The sequence below is a fragment of the Nothobranchius furzeri genome, chromosome 16, assembly GCF_043380555.1.
Source record: "Nothobranchius furzeri strain GRZ-AD chromosome 16, NfurGRZ-RIMD1, whole genome shotgun sequence".
Taxonomy (NCBI): Eukaryota; Metazoa; Chordata; class Actinopteri; order Cyprinodontiformes; family Nothobranchiidae; genus Nothobranchius; species Nothobranchius furzeri.
Genome location: NC_091756.1, coordinates 34,548,111 through 34,566,058, shown reverse-complemented (window position 1 = coordinate 34,566,058; position 17,948 = coordinate 34,548,111). Strand labels below are relative to the sequence as shown.

The following is a 17,948-nucleotide window of genomic DNA, read 5'->3' as shown; positions in this document are numbered from 1 at the left end:
GATGAGGATGAATCTAAACTGACGCTGTAAAACCTCTCACAGCAAAATAACAGTAAAGAGGGTCCCAGACAGGGTGATTGTTTTAGTTCAAATGCAGAGGTGTTTGCATCTCTACATGACGCTGACAGCCTTTAATCTCAGGCAGCAGTAACAGATTAATAAATGTATTTGCATGAATAAACTTCTACCAAAACGTTCACGTTGATCCATTGGGACCAAATTGTTGCTGATGGCCAGCTGTGGTCCTCTCCTGTTCCACCTGCAGCCTGACGCCCTGCAGAGAGAGTTAAACCGTCTGACTGCTGGGAGGAAGAAACGTGTCACCAAGTCATCAGACAGCTACAGGGGGTCCACCATTACTCCACTCGATTTATGTGTTTGACAGGAGGAGCCTCGTATTTCCCCAAATTAAAGGTTTAGTGTTTATGCAAGGAATGCACAAATCACAGCACCTTTAATGTTTGAAATGACAGACTTATGGCTGTCTTGATTACATTTTCTTGGAGCATAAGCTGTGAATGACTCTCAGTTACTAAAAAAGCCAGATTTCAGCTCAATACCTGCAACTGAATGCATTAGAGCCATTTTGGTGATGATTGTGTTGTAGCGGGCATCTTTGGTTGACTCTAAAAGTTGCTTTCTGAGTGTTTCGTGAGGTGTTTTGCTGAAACGACAGAAAAACAAGCACAAAACAGCCTCTGTCACTTGTTTTTTTTTTTGCTATTTTATTATCAGAAGAATCCGAAAGATTCAGGAAAAGTGACACGAGGGAGACCTTAGGCACTCAGTACCTAAATATAATTGCTGATGTTTTGAAAAGAAAAATTTTTTTTAAATCAGGTTATTAATTAAAAAAAACTTTTTTTGTTGTGTAAGTTTTAGAGTCAAATATTTCATGGATTATAACAGAAACTTGTCTTCAAGCTTTGATCAGTGGTCGCTGAGTAAATCTGACCTTTTGAAATCAGTATGCAGAATATGAATTTGCAAAAAAATTGTAAAATACTTAAATTTTTAATTATTTGTAAATAATTTGCATAAAAATGTAAAAAGCAAACATTATGGCACTTTAGGACAGCTTAAAGTCAGCTTGTGCTTTCAGACATCACTGCTAAAGTGCCATACTTCACCGGATGGTTAAGTCAAGCTTATCAAAGTCCATTTCTACTCAGATCACACATCTGGTGCTTTCTAAACACTGAAGAAATTCTAGATGTTTCCACTCACCTCCAGCATGACCATTGTGAGTTTGAAGGAGAGCTGAGGAGACTGGGAGGAGAGATGGCGAGGCAAATGAAGGGCTAAGGGAAAATGGGACCATTTGGCCCAGAGGTGCGAAGTCCTCCACACCTATTTAACAGATCGGGTCAGCGCTGTGGGTCCTTACAGCCGAGCACACCGCAGGAGCATCAGCAGAACCAGAAGACTAGTGAATGAGCCTCACCTGAACAACTTTTGGGATTTGTCAGCAAAGTCAGGTGAACTAAGAAATGTTAAGTTGCCTGTAGGTGAGGCAAAAACAGGTGTGGAGATGTTTCCCAGTTTGACTGTAGGACCTCAGAGTCTTTATAGAGGTAAGAGCGCAACACATCCTGACTTGTGCTTTCATTTTTATTACACATTTTAAATGTTTTTAAGGATTTAGCTGCAAGAAGCATGATGGGAAAAGGGTGAACATCTTGCTGGCTCAAATGAGTGACTTTGGGCGACGGTGGCACAGGAGTTAAGTGCTTGCCCTGTAATCGGAAGGTTGCAGGTTCGAGCCCCGCTCAGTCTGTCGCTGTCGTTGTGTCCTTGGGCAAGACACTTAACCCACGTTGCCTGCTGGTGGTGGTCAGAGGGACCGGTGGCGTCAGTGCTCGGCAGCCTCGCCTTTGTCAGTGTGCCCCAGTGCAGCTGTGGCTGCAATGTAGCTCACCAGTGTGTGAATGACTGATTGTGTTGTAAAGCACCTTGGGGGGTTCCAGGACTCTAGATGGCGCTATATCAAATACAGGCCATTTACTTATTCTAGCTTTACTACAACTTTACCACCGACGTTTGGCCATTTAAGCCCTGATTTGTCCGTTTCTACAGACAGAGAGGTTCCTGCACACATACCTCTGTTCCCTACAGCTTGTGACATGGCCCCCAGGCTCCTAGGCCCCCCTCCAAAGCCGTCTTCTAAGTCTCCGAAAGAGGAGGTGGGGATCGAGCTGGAGAACTCGTCTCTATGGAAACAGTTCAGCTCTGTGGGCACAGAGATGATCATCACAAAGAAGGGCAGGTGAGAGCCGTCTGCAGGGTGGACACCTAACCCTCAAATAGCTCCAAGAAAAAGACATAAAGACAGTTTTGGTATGTTTCTTTCTCAGGCGGATGTTTCCTGGGCTGAAACTGAAGCTGTCGGGTTTAAACCCGTCTCTCCGCTACATCCTCCTCCTTGACATCGTTCCAGTTGACGACTCCCGCTACCGTTTCCAAGGCGGAGGTTGGCAGGCCGTGGGCGGGGCAGAGGCGAGGCTGCCGGACCGAGTGTTCATCCACCCGGACTCACCTGCCACAGGTGCACACTGGCAGAGCCGCAGCATCTCCTTCCACTACGCCAAGCTCACCAACAACACTCTGGACACACAGGGACACGTGAGTCTCCGGCAGAGCGCCGTGCAGCATGTGTCTGTGGGTCTTTGTGGAGCTGCTTAGGTTTAATCTTTTGGTTTTCGTTGTTTAAAGATCATCCTGCATTCACTGCATCGCTACCAGCCCAGAGTTCATGTGATCGAAGCCAGAGATGTGTTGAGGTGGGGGGGCGGACAGCACACCTTTGTGTTCCCAGAAACCCAGTTCATCACCGTCACTGCGTACCAGAACCACCAGGTATTATGGAGCTTACTTTACATACCTCACCATCAAAAGACGTAGAGCGTGCACCTGAATGTCCTTCAACCTAAAGAAAATGTGACGTTGTTTGTAGATCACAGAGCTCAAGATCAACTCTAATCCCTTTGCTAAAGGCTTTCGAGAAGGTGGAATGAACAGCAAAAAGTAATTCAGACCTAAACCAGAAGATGCTATTGGTTGTCGTTTGTGAAGAATCTAACCCAAATGTTACTTTCCAGACAAAGAGATGCACGACAGAAACGCAAAGTGACCGTCCTGACAGAAACCTTAGACGTCGGTGAGCAAAACAAACGTCCCTTTGAATTTCAACTTTTGCATGATGTCACCTTAAACCATTTCCCCTCCTCTTTATGTTTCAGTTAACTGTGGATCTCCTGAAACAACAACGCTGGCTCTCCCCTCCCTGCCTCCACTGACGGACCCCTCCTGTGGCTTCAGACCTGAGGAGGCCACATATCCAGCCCCAGATCAGAGTCTAGACCTTGGCCAGGCATTTATCACTTCTGATATAAGCATGGAGATAGCCACCGGGCTGCAGGACACAGGAGGAAATGATGGGTAAGGCTGTAAAAAAGCATGAATGTTATACATCTCTAACAGTCCTGCTTACCACAGATTTCTCTATGATTGTTTTTCTCCCTAGAAGCTTTTGTTGGACTCTGGTTCTTGTGGTTGAAATGTGTTTTACTGATGCATTGTTCAGTTATTTACTGCTTACATCAACCTTAAAGTGTGTTGAATCTGCTGGACTCTAACTGGATTCCTTTGCTGGATCCTGATACGAGACACTAACCTGAAACTCGTCTCTCCTCCACAGGTCAGACGCTCTGGCTGAAGCGACGTACGAGTCGGACTTCTCAGCTGCTCAGTCCAACTCCTCCTCCTTCCCCCCAGCTCCTCTTCCTCAGTCATCTCCCTCCTTCTCTTCTGACTCATCCCATCCTCAGGCCTCCTTTCCTCCCATTGACTACCCCTCCCTTCTCCCTGCCACCCCCTCTCTGCAGCAAACCAGATTCACCTTCCCAACACCTCCTCATTCAGATGCCTCCTCCCCCCAGCTGTCCTCCCCCTCTAACCCCTACAGCACCCTCTCAGAGTCAGCACCCCCTCACATGCCAGGCTCGTTTCAGGCTCCATCGAACTCATGCCAGCCAAACCTGCAGGATCCAGGATCAGCTGATTCTCTTCACAGCCAACAAGCAGAACCGCTCCTTTATCCAGAACTCCTCCCTAACACAGATCCTGGGTCAGCTGCTGCCCAAACATTCACTAGTCAGCACCAACCTAATATCACCTCCAACTCTTTTCCTTTCCCCTCTGTTAACCCCAGCCCCACCCTGAACCTCCCTCATCTAAACCAGCAAGTGTTCTCCCACCCCCCCTCCACCTTCCAATCATGTGTCTCCTCTGCAGCTCTTCCCAGTCCCCCCACCTCCTCCTATACCTCCTCATACCCTCCAGTTGAAATCAGCACCTTGTCTCAGTTTAACCCTGCCACCTCCTATCGCCCAGACGTGGTTCTGCACCACCCAAATCTTTTACCCCAGCTGGATCCATCACTGCCCTCCTCCACCCCTCCATCAGCCCTTTACTCCACCTTCCCATCATACCCTCTCTACTTGCATCAGGACCCTCACTCGTCCCTCTCCAACCCCTTCAGGCATCTGTACAGACAACCCCAGGGGTCCTTCATCAGCACGAGAACAGTGTTTTAAATATTTGTAAACATTTCATTGTTGTTTATTTGTTTTTTTTATTATTATTTTAATAATGACCACACAGATGAAACTAGTAGTGGTTTGTAAAAAATTGAAGACTAGCATTTTGAATATTCCTTATATTTTTGAGAAATAAAATGTTTTTGATGAAGCTCTGTTGTGCTTTCTGTTCTTTAAACTGGGTAATGTAAATAAAATGGACCAAAACGTTTGCAAGGTTCCCAAAGTTAAAGACAGGCCCTGGCAGGGTAGAGGTAGAGGGGAGCTGCAGAAATGGCAAACACGGTCACGAACACTCACCCTTCCCCTCGGGTATCTTCCCTGAGACACTTCCGCCGGAACCAAAATCTCACGATGCTGTCGGAAATGAGATGTACCCCCATCTTAACTGGGACAATGTGCTTTTGTGTCTTAATTAGGGATGCACAATATAACTGCATCAATATCTGTAGCGTAAATAGTTTTAAAACTTATTGGTATCGGTTTGATTAGTTAAACTTCGCCGATATAAACAACCAATATTTGTTCCATCTTGTTTTTGTGAGTATTTCTGTTTCATAGAGGGTGAGGGAGGTCATGATGTGTAATTGTTTAGTCATGTGACATTGATGGTAAATAGGTTAGAAGCGTAAATGTGTGTGTGTGTGTGTATACTATCTATATATACTGTTACGTCCTCTATTGGTGGAAAAAGAGGCGGGTCTGGGTGGGGGCCTGGGGGCTCGGGGTGTGGGGGTGGCCGGTCCTGTGTGGGGATCTGGGTGGGGCCTTGGGGGTCAGGTCTTGACATGTATGCTGCCGGGAAGAAGGCAGGAACATGCAGCAGTGCCTGGCTCGGGTTCAGGGGCCTCAGGTAGACCTTGGCTCCTCTGCTGTCCCATCACACGGGAGGGGGAAGTCCAGTAGGGGGAGGACCCAACCTTACCTGGATGCCCTATGCCTTATATAATCTGGAAGTTGTGCAAATGCAGGGGTGGGTGTAGATATTCTGTTGGGTTGGTGCCCTCGGACACCGTAAGGCTCTGTGATGCTGCTGCTTTGGGCCCTGGCAGGATGGGCTGGGGTCTTCATGCCCTGGGTGGCATTTTGACAACAGAGGTGCCTATTGGGGCCAGTGGGGGAGCTGGCTCCCTGGAGGGCTAAGCCCAACCAGCCATTCCTCCCCATCCCCACACATTTTTCTCCTCCTGCTCCCTCACATCATCACACAAACATGTACATAGGACCTTGGGGGGTGGACAAGTCAGGGAGTGCGGGTATGGACCCCATTTCCGCATTCCTGTGGCAACCTGCCCCCCAATTTTATTTGCACCTTATACACTTCCACCGACGACATTCCACGCAAACACACTTAGGGCCTTGGGAGTGAGCACATTCAACGGCATTTGGCAGGGGGATTTCTCTGCCTCATCCCAAGTGCCGGTGCCCACTTCCAATTTTAAACTGCACTTAGACACCGAGGGCTGTGGGTGCAAGTGGGGTGGTGTGGTGGCATCAGCTGGCATAGGCCAGATGATGCCCGCACTGCCCGCTCACCACAGCCATGGAATACACCTCATCAACATGCACTAACACTATATTGCAGCAGGCGGAGGGAGACTAGGGGTCTTAGCACACCTCTGTTGTCGCTTGGCTTCCTGGGGCTGGAGGCTAGGAGGGAGATACGGCCATCCGGTTGGGGACTGGGGTGGTGGGTTGCTGTGCTCAGCATTAGGCGGGGGAGCCTGCCCATCAGCGCCCCAGCAGAAAGGGTCGAACTCTGGAAACCGGTGATGGCTGTACCCCATGTGCAGCAGTACCGGGACCAGAGTGAATAGGGTGTGTATGGGGAGCATGAGTGGGTGTCCGGCATGCATTTTTGTAAGTCTTTGGCTGTATGTGTATGTGTGAGCATGAGGGAGGGAGTGTGTGACTGTGTTTGTGTATGACTGTATTTGTCAGGTGGGGCCTTTGACTCCTCACTTCTCCTGGGACTTCTTTTGATGATATAGATCTTCGTCTCCCCTCTCCCTGCCACACCTGGTGTGGAGTGTGGTGCCTTGGTCTGCCTGGGTCGTGGCTCCCGGGTCAGGGAGTTTAAGATTTTTGGCATCTGCCTGATCAATCCCGGTGGCTGTCTGATGGGGTCTGAGTCCCTGGGCTCTGCTGGGTCCCCGGCGGGGCTGGTCGCCCCATGGTCCCGGGTCGCTGGGTCCCGGGCTCGGCCGGCTAGGGGGTGGGAGACTGCGGGCGGACCTGTGGGCTTGCCGTCGATATCTCCCGGGACTCTGCCGGCTGCTGGTTGTGGCCACCCCGGGGCATGCGCCTCTCGAGGGTCGCAGTCTCCCTGGGGTTCCTGCGCTCTGGGGCAGCTCCTGGATCTTTGGGACTTGGAGCTCCCCCCGTCTCCTGCACGTCTTTAGAGGGCAGATCTGTGGCCCCTCACACTCTCTATTGGACGCTCCTATAGAGAAACCTTGATTGTTGTTTTTTTTTGCTTTCTTTTTATCATACACAACATTATATTTGTTCTTATCGTGAGCTTTTTTGGTTGTCTTCAGCACCTTGGTCTGTAAGGTCATGGAAGGTGCTTTATAAATAAATGAAATGAAAATAAAATGGATTGTTAACACAGTTCTCAAGTCTGGTGTTAAGAGGCAGGCAGCTCACAACCAGCCACAGTTCACAGAGACTGAAAAACTGCCACTACTTGTAGTAGTTAGTGAAAAAACTTAAGAAGCGTGGCTTCAATCTGTATGAAAATAAAGTTAGGTAAAAGCTATAAGGATGTCTGCGGCAGCGTGGACACAGTGCCCCCGCCATCACGTTATCTTTTGTGAAAAACACATGATCGCCTGCCACATTTGGCCACTTATGAACAGGCTCTCTGAAGTCGGCTCAGCTTTGCGAGAAAGTGGCGCGATTGTTTTTTTTAAACAGGCTTATGCAACACAGTTGTTAGCTAGTTAGCTTAGCTAGGTTCATGGCAACTTTATAGTGTATGAACACTTCCACTTAAATAGGCTAACTGAGCGAAAAACCACCAGAATACCTACCGTCATTGCTGCGGGGTGCAATGCAGGGGGAAGCACGCTCTGAAGAGCTGCTCGGACACCTGCCATGACGGCATGTTCAATTTCTCCTGCCTGAAGCGAGTTGGCAGCCATGTCTGTCTTTTTCAGTTGTGACTGGTCATTATGTTCTATTACACAATCCTAGCTGAGAAATAATTTACAGCACGATCAAAACAAGTAGTTTACTCAACAAACGTCTTAAAACTGATAGCGAAATGTGCTATTACCTTTGCTAAGATGCCCAGTGAAGACTTGAGCAGTACAGCCAGTGTCCAGCAGAAAGAAAGAGGAGTGAAAATGAGCGCAATTGGCCAGCCTTTGTCGTGGGCGTGGTCACACCTGGCTAATTTGCATATAACAGAAAGATGTAATTAACTCACAGATTTAGATTTAGATTTAACATTTAGGTTTAGATTTAACATTTAGATTTAGATTTGACATTTAGATTTAGATTTGACGTTTAGATTTAACATTTAGGTTTAGATTTAGATTTAACATTTATATTTACATTTAGATTTAAATTTAGCCTTAACATTTAGATTTAGGAAAAATTTAACATTTACATTTTACATTTACGTTTAGATTTGATATTTAGATTTAGGTTTGTATTTGACTTTTACATTTAGATTTAACATTTACACTTGGCATTTATGTTTAGGTTTAGATTTAATAATTAGTTTTAGATTTAAGATATAGATTTATATTTAACATTTACATTTAGCATTTAGATTTAGATTTAACATTTGAATTTAGATTTAGATTTAACATATGCACTTAGCATTTATATATAGGTTTAGAATTAGCATTTAGATTTAGATTTAACATTTAAGTTTAGATTTAACATTTAGATGAGCTGAAATTAAGTGATATTTAAACATATTTTTAAATGTGATAAAAGTTGCTAAATGTAGGAAAACTGAGCTAAATATAAAAAAAAATGTCTGCTAAATAATTTACACCAGCGATTTACACTTGGCGCCCCATACTTGTAGGACTATAAATGGTAATTATGCACAGTAAAGACTCATAGATTAACACCAGATAGGCACCAGCTCCCCATGACTACTAAGAAATAAGTGTGTAAAGAGAATGAATGAATGAATGAATGAATGAATGAATGAATGAATGAATGAAATGACTTCAGTATACTTGATTTACTGTACTGTACTTTACTGTATAGAAACACATACAACATAAAGTATAAACAGTAGGCCTAATGCAGAAAAAGGCAATTGGACTGATGAATTACACTGGGTATTGATAAACAAATTAACCTTAAAACATGCTTTATTAAATTAGGACTTATAATATCTAAAGCAAGAAACTGTTTACTTTCCGATAACATAAAGAATCTACTTTAAGAAGGGAACTCATTTAAAACACTGAGTCAGGACAAAAATAAAACTCCTGTGTGTTTCAGTTTTAGAGGGTAAAACAGAAGTTTTTACAAATAGTTTGAAGAAATATGAAGCCAATAGTAAATTAATCATATTATTTACATGACTGAAATAAAACATAATCAACATAGTTGAGAATAAGTGAGTTGGACTGAACTAAAAAGAAATTTAGATCCATGAACGGTTCAATGTTCAAACTGGGTGTTTACTTAAACTTCCAAGCAATCATTCATTAACCTACTTCATTCCCAGACTCTCCTGCTGTTTCTCTGGATCTTCATTGTTTAGGAGTTTGCAGCTCTACTCATAGAATGGAGGGTAAGGCCTTTAAAATGCAAAAATCCAGCAGATTTAGGTGATGTAGACCATCTGCAAATGTAGAAGTGTTGTTTGTTTACTTGGCTTTGTGCAGGATTATTAAAAATTAAACTACAAAGCTTAAAGTCCTGATCAGAAGAATGTGTGGATGTATTCGCCACAGTGGATTTTAAAGTAAGCAGGGTTTAAGTTTGGTGGAGAATGAAATTTTCTTTATGTTTCTATATCTTCCTACAGTTTTCCACCAGAGTTCCTGAGCTGCCTGATCATTTGACACAAACACACCCTCGCAGCATTTTCTCCTCTTAGGATGATGCTGTGCTCGATCTTGCGTCCGTCGCTCCCTCACCTCCTGTCGTTGAGATGTCTGGGTACTGTGGCCTCCAGGTCAGCAGCAGTGAAGGAAGCTGACATTCTCTCAGCTACGCTGTCCTTTGAGGATCCCCGGGCCTTCAGGGTGAAGAGCTGGGGAGAGCTGCTACGTGCACTTGCCATCTTCCGCCTTTGTTCCTTCTCTATTCTGGTCAACAACTGTGGAAAGGTGGGATTTGGGATTATTTTATAGATCTTCACATCAAAGAAGCTCCAGCAGAAAGAGCTGGACACAGATCCTTTTATCCTCAGTCCAACTCACCTGCTTGTTTTCTTTGTCGTGTTTTCCAGCTGATGTCTGTGACTCGAACCCTCCTAGGGAGCAGGGGCTTCTCCTTCCTGCTCAAACCCACTGTTTATGCCCAGTTTGTGGCTGGAGAGAATGAGAGTGAGATCTCTGAGTCCATGAAGAAGATGAGCTCGCTGGGCCTGAGGCCGATGCTGGCTGTACCTATCGAGGAGGTCCTGGGAGAGAGCACAGGGTGAGCAGCAACGTAGTGGTGTTAAAAACACTATGGTGCACCAAATAGTGGAGGGTTGATTTTGACACCGTTTTGAGGGGATTTGTTGATCTCCTCACTCTTCAGAGTTAGAATAACAGTATTAAATTCACTGTAAAACCAAGTGTTTGGGGTTAAATCAAAATAACAAACAAAAACACGATCATTGTCGATTTGTTGTGCAAATTTATTCTAAAACTATTCTTGACTTCGTTTTCCAAAAAGCTGCTCATTTTAAACCTAAAACCCCATCAGAAGTGTTGCATCATTACATCACCCACAGCACATTTTTAATTAGTCCTCAATTTGCCGATTTTTAAAAATAATCGGCAGGTGTTCGTGAAATTCATGTCTACTAATGTTCTCATATTACGCTGACTCACGACCAGGGAAAAGCAGTACGACAAAAACATGGAGACCATGCTGGAATGTGTGAAAATGTCCAGCAGCAACACCTGGAGTGTGGACCCGATGATGCAGCTGAAGATCACGGCGCTACTCAGCTCGGAGCTGTGTGTAAGGTTTATTTTAATAAAAGATGTCTTTATTACTAAGAATGGATTTCCTTTGGATTTCAACAGGTTCCGTTTTTGTGGAATACATGAAACCTCCCACATCTGTGCTAGTTCCCAGCTTTGTCACAATATCTGAATGGGAAAAAAGATAAGAACACACACTTTAGTTTGTTCAGTTTATTTATAAAACACACGTCAGCTCGAGACGTTTTACAACACAACAAATTTAAATCGAACCAGATCCAGATTCAGGCTCATTGAATGTAGTTAGTGCAATTAAATTTGAATAAAAACAATGAACACACATTTTCCGGAAGGTGTCAGATAAATGAGATTTATACCATCTTTGTGCTGTTCCCATAATTCCAGGTCATCTGTATTAAATACTGTACTGAGATCCAGCAGAACCAGTACTGACACCAGTCCACTCTCTGAGGCCGACACCGTATGAGAGTTACTTTGCAGCTACTCTCTAAAAAGTTGTAGAAACAGGACATTGAACAGAAATTGAACATAGTTCTATGTGGTTTTCTAGCACAGTGTTTCCCAACCCTGGTTCTCAGGGCACATTTTCCTGCGTGTTTTCCGTGGATCTGCTTCAGCACACCTGATTTACATTGGTTTCTTAGGAGGTCATCAAGTGTTGCAGATGCCTGTTAGTCACCCATTCATTTAAGCCATGTGTGGTAGCAGGAAAACACTGGTGTTTAAAAGGGCAACATGGAAAACATGCAGGACAGTGTGCCCTGAGGACCAGGATTGGGAAACACTGACCTCCTGCATCTGGTTTCTTAGGTTAAGGTTGGATTATTGTTGACGTTATCAGCAGCTACTCTGGGATGGCGCTGATAGCTGAACACAAGCTCCATCACCTTTGTTCCTCAGCATCACTCTCTGGTTTGATCCAGACCCTGTTTTACTTCTGACTGATGAGAATAAACTGCTTGTGTCAAAGGTGAAACTCACAACCCTCATGTCACAACGATCGTATAATCTGAGTCTCCTCGTCAAGGCCATGGATGGACAAGTAAGTCAATAATCCACAAAGACAGACAAACATTTCCTCATGTTGTTAATGGACTTCTGTCTTTTTCAGCATGTCAGCTTCCCTGGGTTGAAGGAAAATGAGGCTGCTCACTTCCTGTGTGGCCTGCAGAGACTCAACACAATAGCAGAGGTACTGGTGTTGATTACATGCATGAGGGACAACTGTGAGACTACTCTAGGTCTAGCTCTACTCTGAGACTACTCTGGGAATTAAGCAGAATAAGGCTGCACGTCATGAACTCACAAGCTGATGCTCGACAACCGATAAACAATCTGACATGAAGCAGAGAGGGTGGAGAACACAAATGAGTAAATATTAAATACAAAACACCATATGTGTCTTTGTCAAAGTTACAACAAAAGATGCGTCTCTGACGAAGACACATATGGCGTCGGAACCTTAGCTTCTTGTGTTTTTTTTTTTTTGCATCTAATAATTATTTACTCACCTGAGTCCTCTGACCCCCCTGTTTCATATCTACTCAGGAACTACTCAGGGACCACTCTGAGACTCCTTTGGGATTACTCTTAGAGTACTCTGACAATCACACTTCCCAGGGACTACTTTGAGACTATTCTGAGACTACTCTGAGTCTAGTGAGGGACCACTCTGAGACTACTCTGAGTATACTCAGGAAGGGACCACACTGAGAGTATTCTAAGACTACTCTAAGAATACTCAGGGACCATTCTGAGGCTATTCTGAAATTACTCTGGGACCAACACTTATGAAATACCAACGTGCTCAACAGTAGAAATAATGAAAACAAACAAACATGGATCAATTCAACAACAAAATAAATAATAATTTAGGGACATAAATGTAAGCTTTCCATTAAAATCGAATTAATAAAATAATAGTTTATTATCAGGAGAGTAGAGCTGCGACCCACGTAAAAACAAAATGAGAGCAATATCATATTACAGCATGGTAGCTATTGTTGTAACATTATATAGTTCATGTTTGTACAATATACTATCAGGTTCTTATATTTAAATATTATATTGTAAGGATGTTTTGGGAGATAGTGGCAGAGGAGTTAAGTGCTCGCCCCGTAATCGAAAGGCTGCCGAATCGAGCCCCGCTCAGTCTGTCGTGCCTGCTGGTGGTGGTTGGAGGGACCGGTGGCGCCTGTGCTCGGCAGCCTTGCCTCTGTCAGTGCGCCCCAGGGCAGCTGTGGCTACATTGTAGCTCATCACTACCAGGGTGTAAATGTGTGAATGACTGATTGTGTTGTAAAGCGCCTTGGGGGGTTCCAGGACTCTAGAAGGTGCTATATCAACCACAGGCCTTTTAACATTTACCATTTTATTGGTAGATTGTCCAAATGTGATTTTTTAAAATACAACAATAAAAGTAATCATGTTATTCAGCCTGGGTGGCAGCTTTACTCTTCTGTACTATTTAGAGCACCAGTTTACAACAAAATCATCTCAGTATTTTAGAGAAACTTAGAGAAGTTCATGAAAATGTAACAAAAACTTTCTGATCATTTCATTTAAAACAAATCAGTCAAATCATTTCATTCAGTATAATTTTTTATTCAAACAGTTTAAGTGAGTATATTATGTTTCTACATGTGTTCATATAATCTTAATTTTTAAAGGATTGTTTATCTAGGGCAACAGTGGCGGAGGACCTGTAACCGGAGGGTTGCAGGTTTGAGCCCTGTCCGTTGCAGACTGAATAGCAGGTGTGTGGTAAAGCACCTTGGGGGGTTGTAGAACCCTAGAAGGCACTGTATTAAATACATGCTATTCATCTAAAATGGTACTGTCATATTTTTACAAAATTTATGTTGGTTTCATGCAAAAAACTGATTTTACAATGATGAGGACAACATCAGGCCAACGTGGAGAAGAAAACCCACTTTTGCTCATTTATTTCAATTCCATCCAGATGAAGTAGCTTCATGAACTAATTTAATCACCTAAATACTGTTCACTGTGTTTTTATTTATAGGCAAGTGTGAACAAAGTCCGAGTCCTGGTTGATGCAGAATACACCTATATTAACCCTGCGCTGTCTCTTGTCACCATGGCGATGATGATGAAGTTTAACAAAGATGGCGCCTGGATTTGGAACACCTATCAATGCTATTTAAAGGTAATTCTCTTTGCTGTCTTCTCCAATATCCTGTCACTGATGGGTTTAACAGCTCCTCCTTGTGTCCCTCAGGAGTCCAGGTCTCTCCTGTTAGAGGCTCTGCGTCTGTCTGAGACCGAAGGCTTCTGTCTGGGTGTTAAACTGGTGCGAGGAGCCTACATGGACAAAGAAAGGAAGCAGGCAGAGAGAGAAGGTCAAGAAGATCCGGTCCACGGAAGCTGGGAGGACACCAATAACAGGTAGCCACTCTATATAAAATATAAGCTGCAGTAGCAAAACATATTCAGATTTGATCTCTTCTAGAATCAGATCAGTGTAGAAACTCTGGTGATATTTACAGACAGGAAAGGTCTTGATAAGACTGCAAATAGAGCAGGGATGTCTCAAAGGCTCCACTAAACTGAGAGTTTTGTCTTTATTTCTTTTTCCCAGTTATAACGGGTCCCTAGATTTGATGCTGGATGTAATATCTGAGAAACCTGAGAGCTACAGAATCATAGTGGCTACTCATAACGAGGAGTCAGTGAGGAGAGCCGCCAAACGGTAAGGATGTGTAGACAACAAACACACAGCTGGTTTAGGGGCATAGCTGCATGACGAGCAGCATGGTGGCACAGTTGCCTCACAGCAAGAAGGTTGCTGGTTCGAATCTCACTAGCATGCAGTGTGTGAGTTTTCTCCAGGTGATCCAGTTTCCTCCCACAGACTAAAAACATGTATGTTAGGTTGATGGGGACTCTAAATTGTCCCTAGGTGTGTGTGACTGGTTATTTGTCTCTGTGTGGATCTGCGATGGACCTGTCCAAGATGTCCCCCACCTCTCCTCTGATGACTGCTGAAGATGATATCTGTAGCCTAACAAAATAATTAACACATTTTTTATTTTTAACTTAAAAAAAGAGAATCCAACTGTGATGCAACAGGAGATATGTAAATGCTGAGTGAGTGGGTTTTTTTCATGAGTCATGTCATAAATCTCATAATACAACGAGATGGGGACAGGCCCAGCTTTTTATTTTTCAAAAAATATAATAAACAAAACAGTTGAGCATACTGTTTTACAAGGAAATGACTCACTGCAGCAGCAGAAATGTCCGACTGCGCTTGGCTACTTCAGAGCAACACATGGACGTCATCAGCTGCATCACAGCTGGATCTAGGATCAGAATACGACCATACGTGACATCATACAGTATTGTATATCTGTTCTATATCTGTATATCTTCTGCTGTGAAGATGTCACAAAATGTTTTGTTTTCTACCTCAACTGCTACGTTGGGCAGCAGTAGCTCAGGAGGTAGAGCGGGTTGTCCAGTAAGGTTGCAGGTTTAAATCCGGCTCTGACCAGAGAGTGCTGCTGTTGTGTTCTTGGGCAAGACATTCAACCCACGTTGCCTGCTGGTGGTGGTCGGAGGGACTGGTGGCGCCAGCGATCGGCAGCCTCGCCTCTGTCAGTGTGCCCCAGGGCAGCTGTAGCTACATCGCCACCAGGGTGTGAATGTGTGTGTGTGTGTGTGTGTGTGTGTGTGTGTGTGTGTGTGTGTGTGTGTGTGTGTGTGTGTGTGTGTGTGTGTGTGTGTGTGTGTGTGAATGGGTGAATGACTGATTGTGTTGTGAAGCATCTTGGGGGGTTGTAGAATCCTAAGAAGGTGCTATACACATATAGACCATTTACCATTTGAGTCGCTTCTTTAAATATTCCACACTGAATTTCCAGGATGGAGGAGCTGAACATAAACAAAGATGGCGGCTCGGTGTGCTTCGGCCAGCTGTTAGGAATGTGTGATCACGTCTCTCTTACTCTGGGTAAGATGGACAGTCAGTCAATAACTCAATAAAGGTCTTGCATTTTTATTAAAATGACAGCAGGACGTTACAGAAAGATTTAATTCATTTTCTCCTGTGGTGATTTTTCTTTGACTTCTTCTTCCCTTTAGCTCAGGAAGGTTATATTGTGTACAAGTCGGTGCCATACGGCTCTGTGGATGACACGCTGCCCTACTTGGTGCGCCGGGCTCAGGAGAACCGCACAGTGCTGCAGGGGATTCGTAAAGAGAGGGATCTGCTGAGGCAGGAGCTGAAACACCGACTGAAGCTGAGTCTGAAGGGAGCGAGCTGATAACAGAAGAGGACCCAAAGTGAAATGGTGTCAGATCTAGCTGACAGACACTTTACTAAGATAAACAGAAATATAACACACACACACACACACACACACACACACACACACACACACACACACACACACACACACACACACGCACGCACGCACGCACACACACACCCACACTTGCCTGTGTACGGACAATTAAAGGTCAACTTAACAGATTTTCTTCTAATTGATCATGGGTCACTCTGAGTGTTTCATGCAGGCTGAACATGAAAATAGGCTCCTACACCTATCTTACGCCTATTGTTTTCACCCGGGGGGTGGGGGGTGGGGGGAGGTGGGGGGGGGGGGGGGCAAAGCAGACAGAGTCAATGGTCACATTGCTTTTAGCCAATCCAAGTCGATATTTCCAAATATCTGGAAGTACTATAATCCTGCCGTGTGCAGCTCAACTCTAATCTGGCTCACTTCTAGTTCCACAAACAGGTGCATCGGAGTGTTTTTCCCCCCAGAGTACAACTCACGTCTAGTTTATACTTCTCCATCTGTGAAGGTGCAGAGAAACACAACACCTTTATTTGTGGTCATAAGGGCTCTTAAGGACAGAGTACAGCCTAACTTTCTCAAGATTCGTTGAAAGTGACAGAAGCCACAAGCCTGTGATTGGCCAGGATGCCGCCTCCTTTAACTTTGCTGACAGCACCGCCATGAAATAAATGAGAGCCAAATAAATTTAGCGGCAGAGACTGAGAGCAGACTGAAGAATGTCTTGAAGAAAAAGTCTGACGATATAAACATTAATACAACCATGACCGAAGGAGTACGAAGATACGCAACAAAGGTTTTATTCATGGACGGAAATGATGGGAAACGGGGGTTTAGAGGTGGTGACGATGAAGAGGTGGAGGAGAATAAGGGCAAACTTGTCCACGTTAAAAAGTCTCTGTACAAATACAAACGCACTAGAGATATGACTGCATTGATGGCAGGATACCCCTTACACCATCTGCAGTCCTGACAGAGATTGACACACCAACTGGGAAGTATAGCCCGCCCTTTTTTTATTAATGCATAACTTCCACAAAAGGGGACCATCACCGCCATCTTGGCCATGTCACACATCTTGTCACGCCCAGATAATCAAAAAATGGCAAAAGAGGTGGAGCAGAGAGTGGGGCTGTGGGAGTGTGAGCCAATGGTTGACACCCATATGTAGCTACAACAAGCTAACCAAAGCTTCACTGACCTGGTAGCCATAGCTTACCCGAAGCTAATGGAGGATTTTGAACGCTTTTAGCTAGAAAAACATAGTTAAGTACAAACCTGCTGACGGAGATGTATAAACTAAGCGTTACAAGGTATTTTTCCTACTAGAAACCACTACAAACGTATTAAAAATACAAGTGGAGTTGACCTTTAAAAATGTCTGTTTGTGCTGAATCATATCTCAGGTCCCAACCTTTAATTTTTTGTGATTTTTAATAGAATATAAATAAAAAAATGTAAACACATATTTTTTGTAACAGACTTCTAATAAAAAGCTCAATTATCCAATGAACATGGTTTTTGTGTTGAACTGGTTCACTCCCTGAGTTTTAATGAGACTTATTTGTATTTTGACAGTTCACACGTACCTTTGATCAAAACCACAAAGATCACAACAATATATTGAAATAGTTCCCTGTGCGTTCTAGTACGAAATTGAAGTTTAAATTTGTTTCCTTTGGTAGTTGTCCACCAGAAATTCCAGATGTCAGTGCTCTACCGTTTACCCTGAACAGGTTAAACAGGTCATACAGGTGACTAGAAACATAAGCATATGATACAAAGTTCTTTATGTCAGAAATTGAACTTAAAAGGTGAAACTAAAATGAGATACAAGTCAAGCCAGAGATTTCAAGCGTTTGTTATAATTGTGATGACTGTGGCTT

General features: G+C 44.1%; 2 protein-coding genes across 3 annotated transcripts; both read left to right on the top strand.

Annotated features, from left to right (window-relative positions):
* The first annotated feature begins 1,531 nt into the window (after nt 1-1,531).
* tbx6 (T-box transcription factor 6) lies at nt 1,532-4,595 on the top strand. The gene is given in 8 exon segments (XM_054748938.2): nt 1,532-1,574; nt 2,077-2,266; nt 2,355-2,622; nt 2,713-2,856; nt 2,954-3,024; nt 3,099-3,157; nt 3,240-3,431; nt 3,670-4,595. Coding segments are annotated over 8 exon segments (1,893 nt in total).
* A 5,081-nt stretch (nt 4,596-9,676) lies between these two features.
* On the top strand, nt 9,677-16,246 carry prodh2 (proline dehydrogenase 2). 2 transcript variants are annotated; one of them, XM_015963268.3, is made up of 10 exons: nt 9,677-9,907; nt 10,030-10,220; nt 10,628-10,754; nt 11,709-11,780; nt 11,850-11,930; nt 13,857-13,907; nt 13,980-14,146; nt 14,340-14,450; nt 15,625-15,713; nt 15,845-16,246. In XM_015963268.3, the coding sequence occupies exons 1-10, from the start codon at nt 9,677-9,679 to the stop codon at nt 16,024-16,026; spliced, it is 1,302 nt and encodes a 433-aa protein (XP_015818754.3). In that variant the 3' UTR covers nt 16,027-16,246. The 2 variants fall into 2 exon arrangements, with proteins under 2 accessions (XP_015818754.3, XP_015818753.3); XM_015963267.3 differs by having other exon boundaries at nt 13,764-13,907.
* Nucleotides 16,247-17,948: the final 1,702 nt, after the last annotated feature.

Excerpts from the sequence above, each read along its gene's own strand:
- prodh2 (XM_015963267.3), top strand. The coding sequence starts at position 9,677 with ATGATGCTGTGCTCGATCTTGCGTCCGTCGCTCCCTCACCTCCTGTCG. Across the intron at positions 10,221-10,627 it reads GTCCTGGGAGAGAGCACAGG|GGAAAAGCAGTACGACAAAA; the intron begins GTGAGCAGCAAC and ends ACTCACGACCAG. Across the intron at positions 13,908-13,979 it reads CCTATCAATGCTATTTAAAG|GAGTCCAGGTCTCTCCTGTT; the intron begins GTAATTCTCTTT and ends TGTGTCCCTCAG.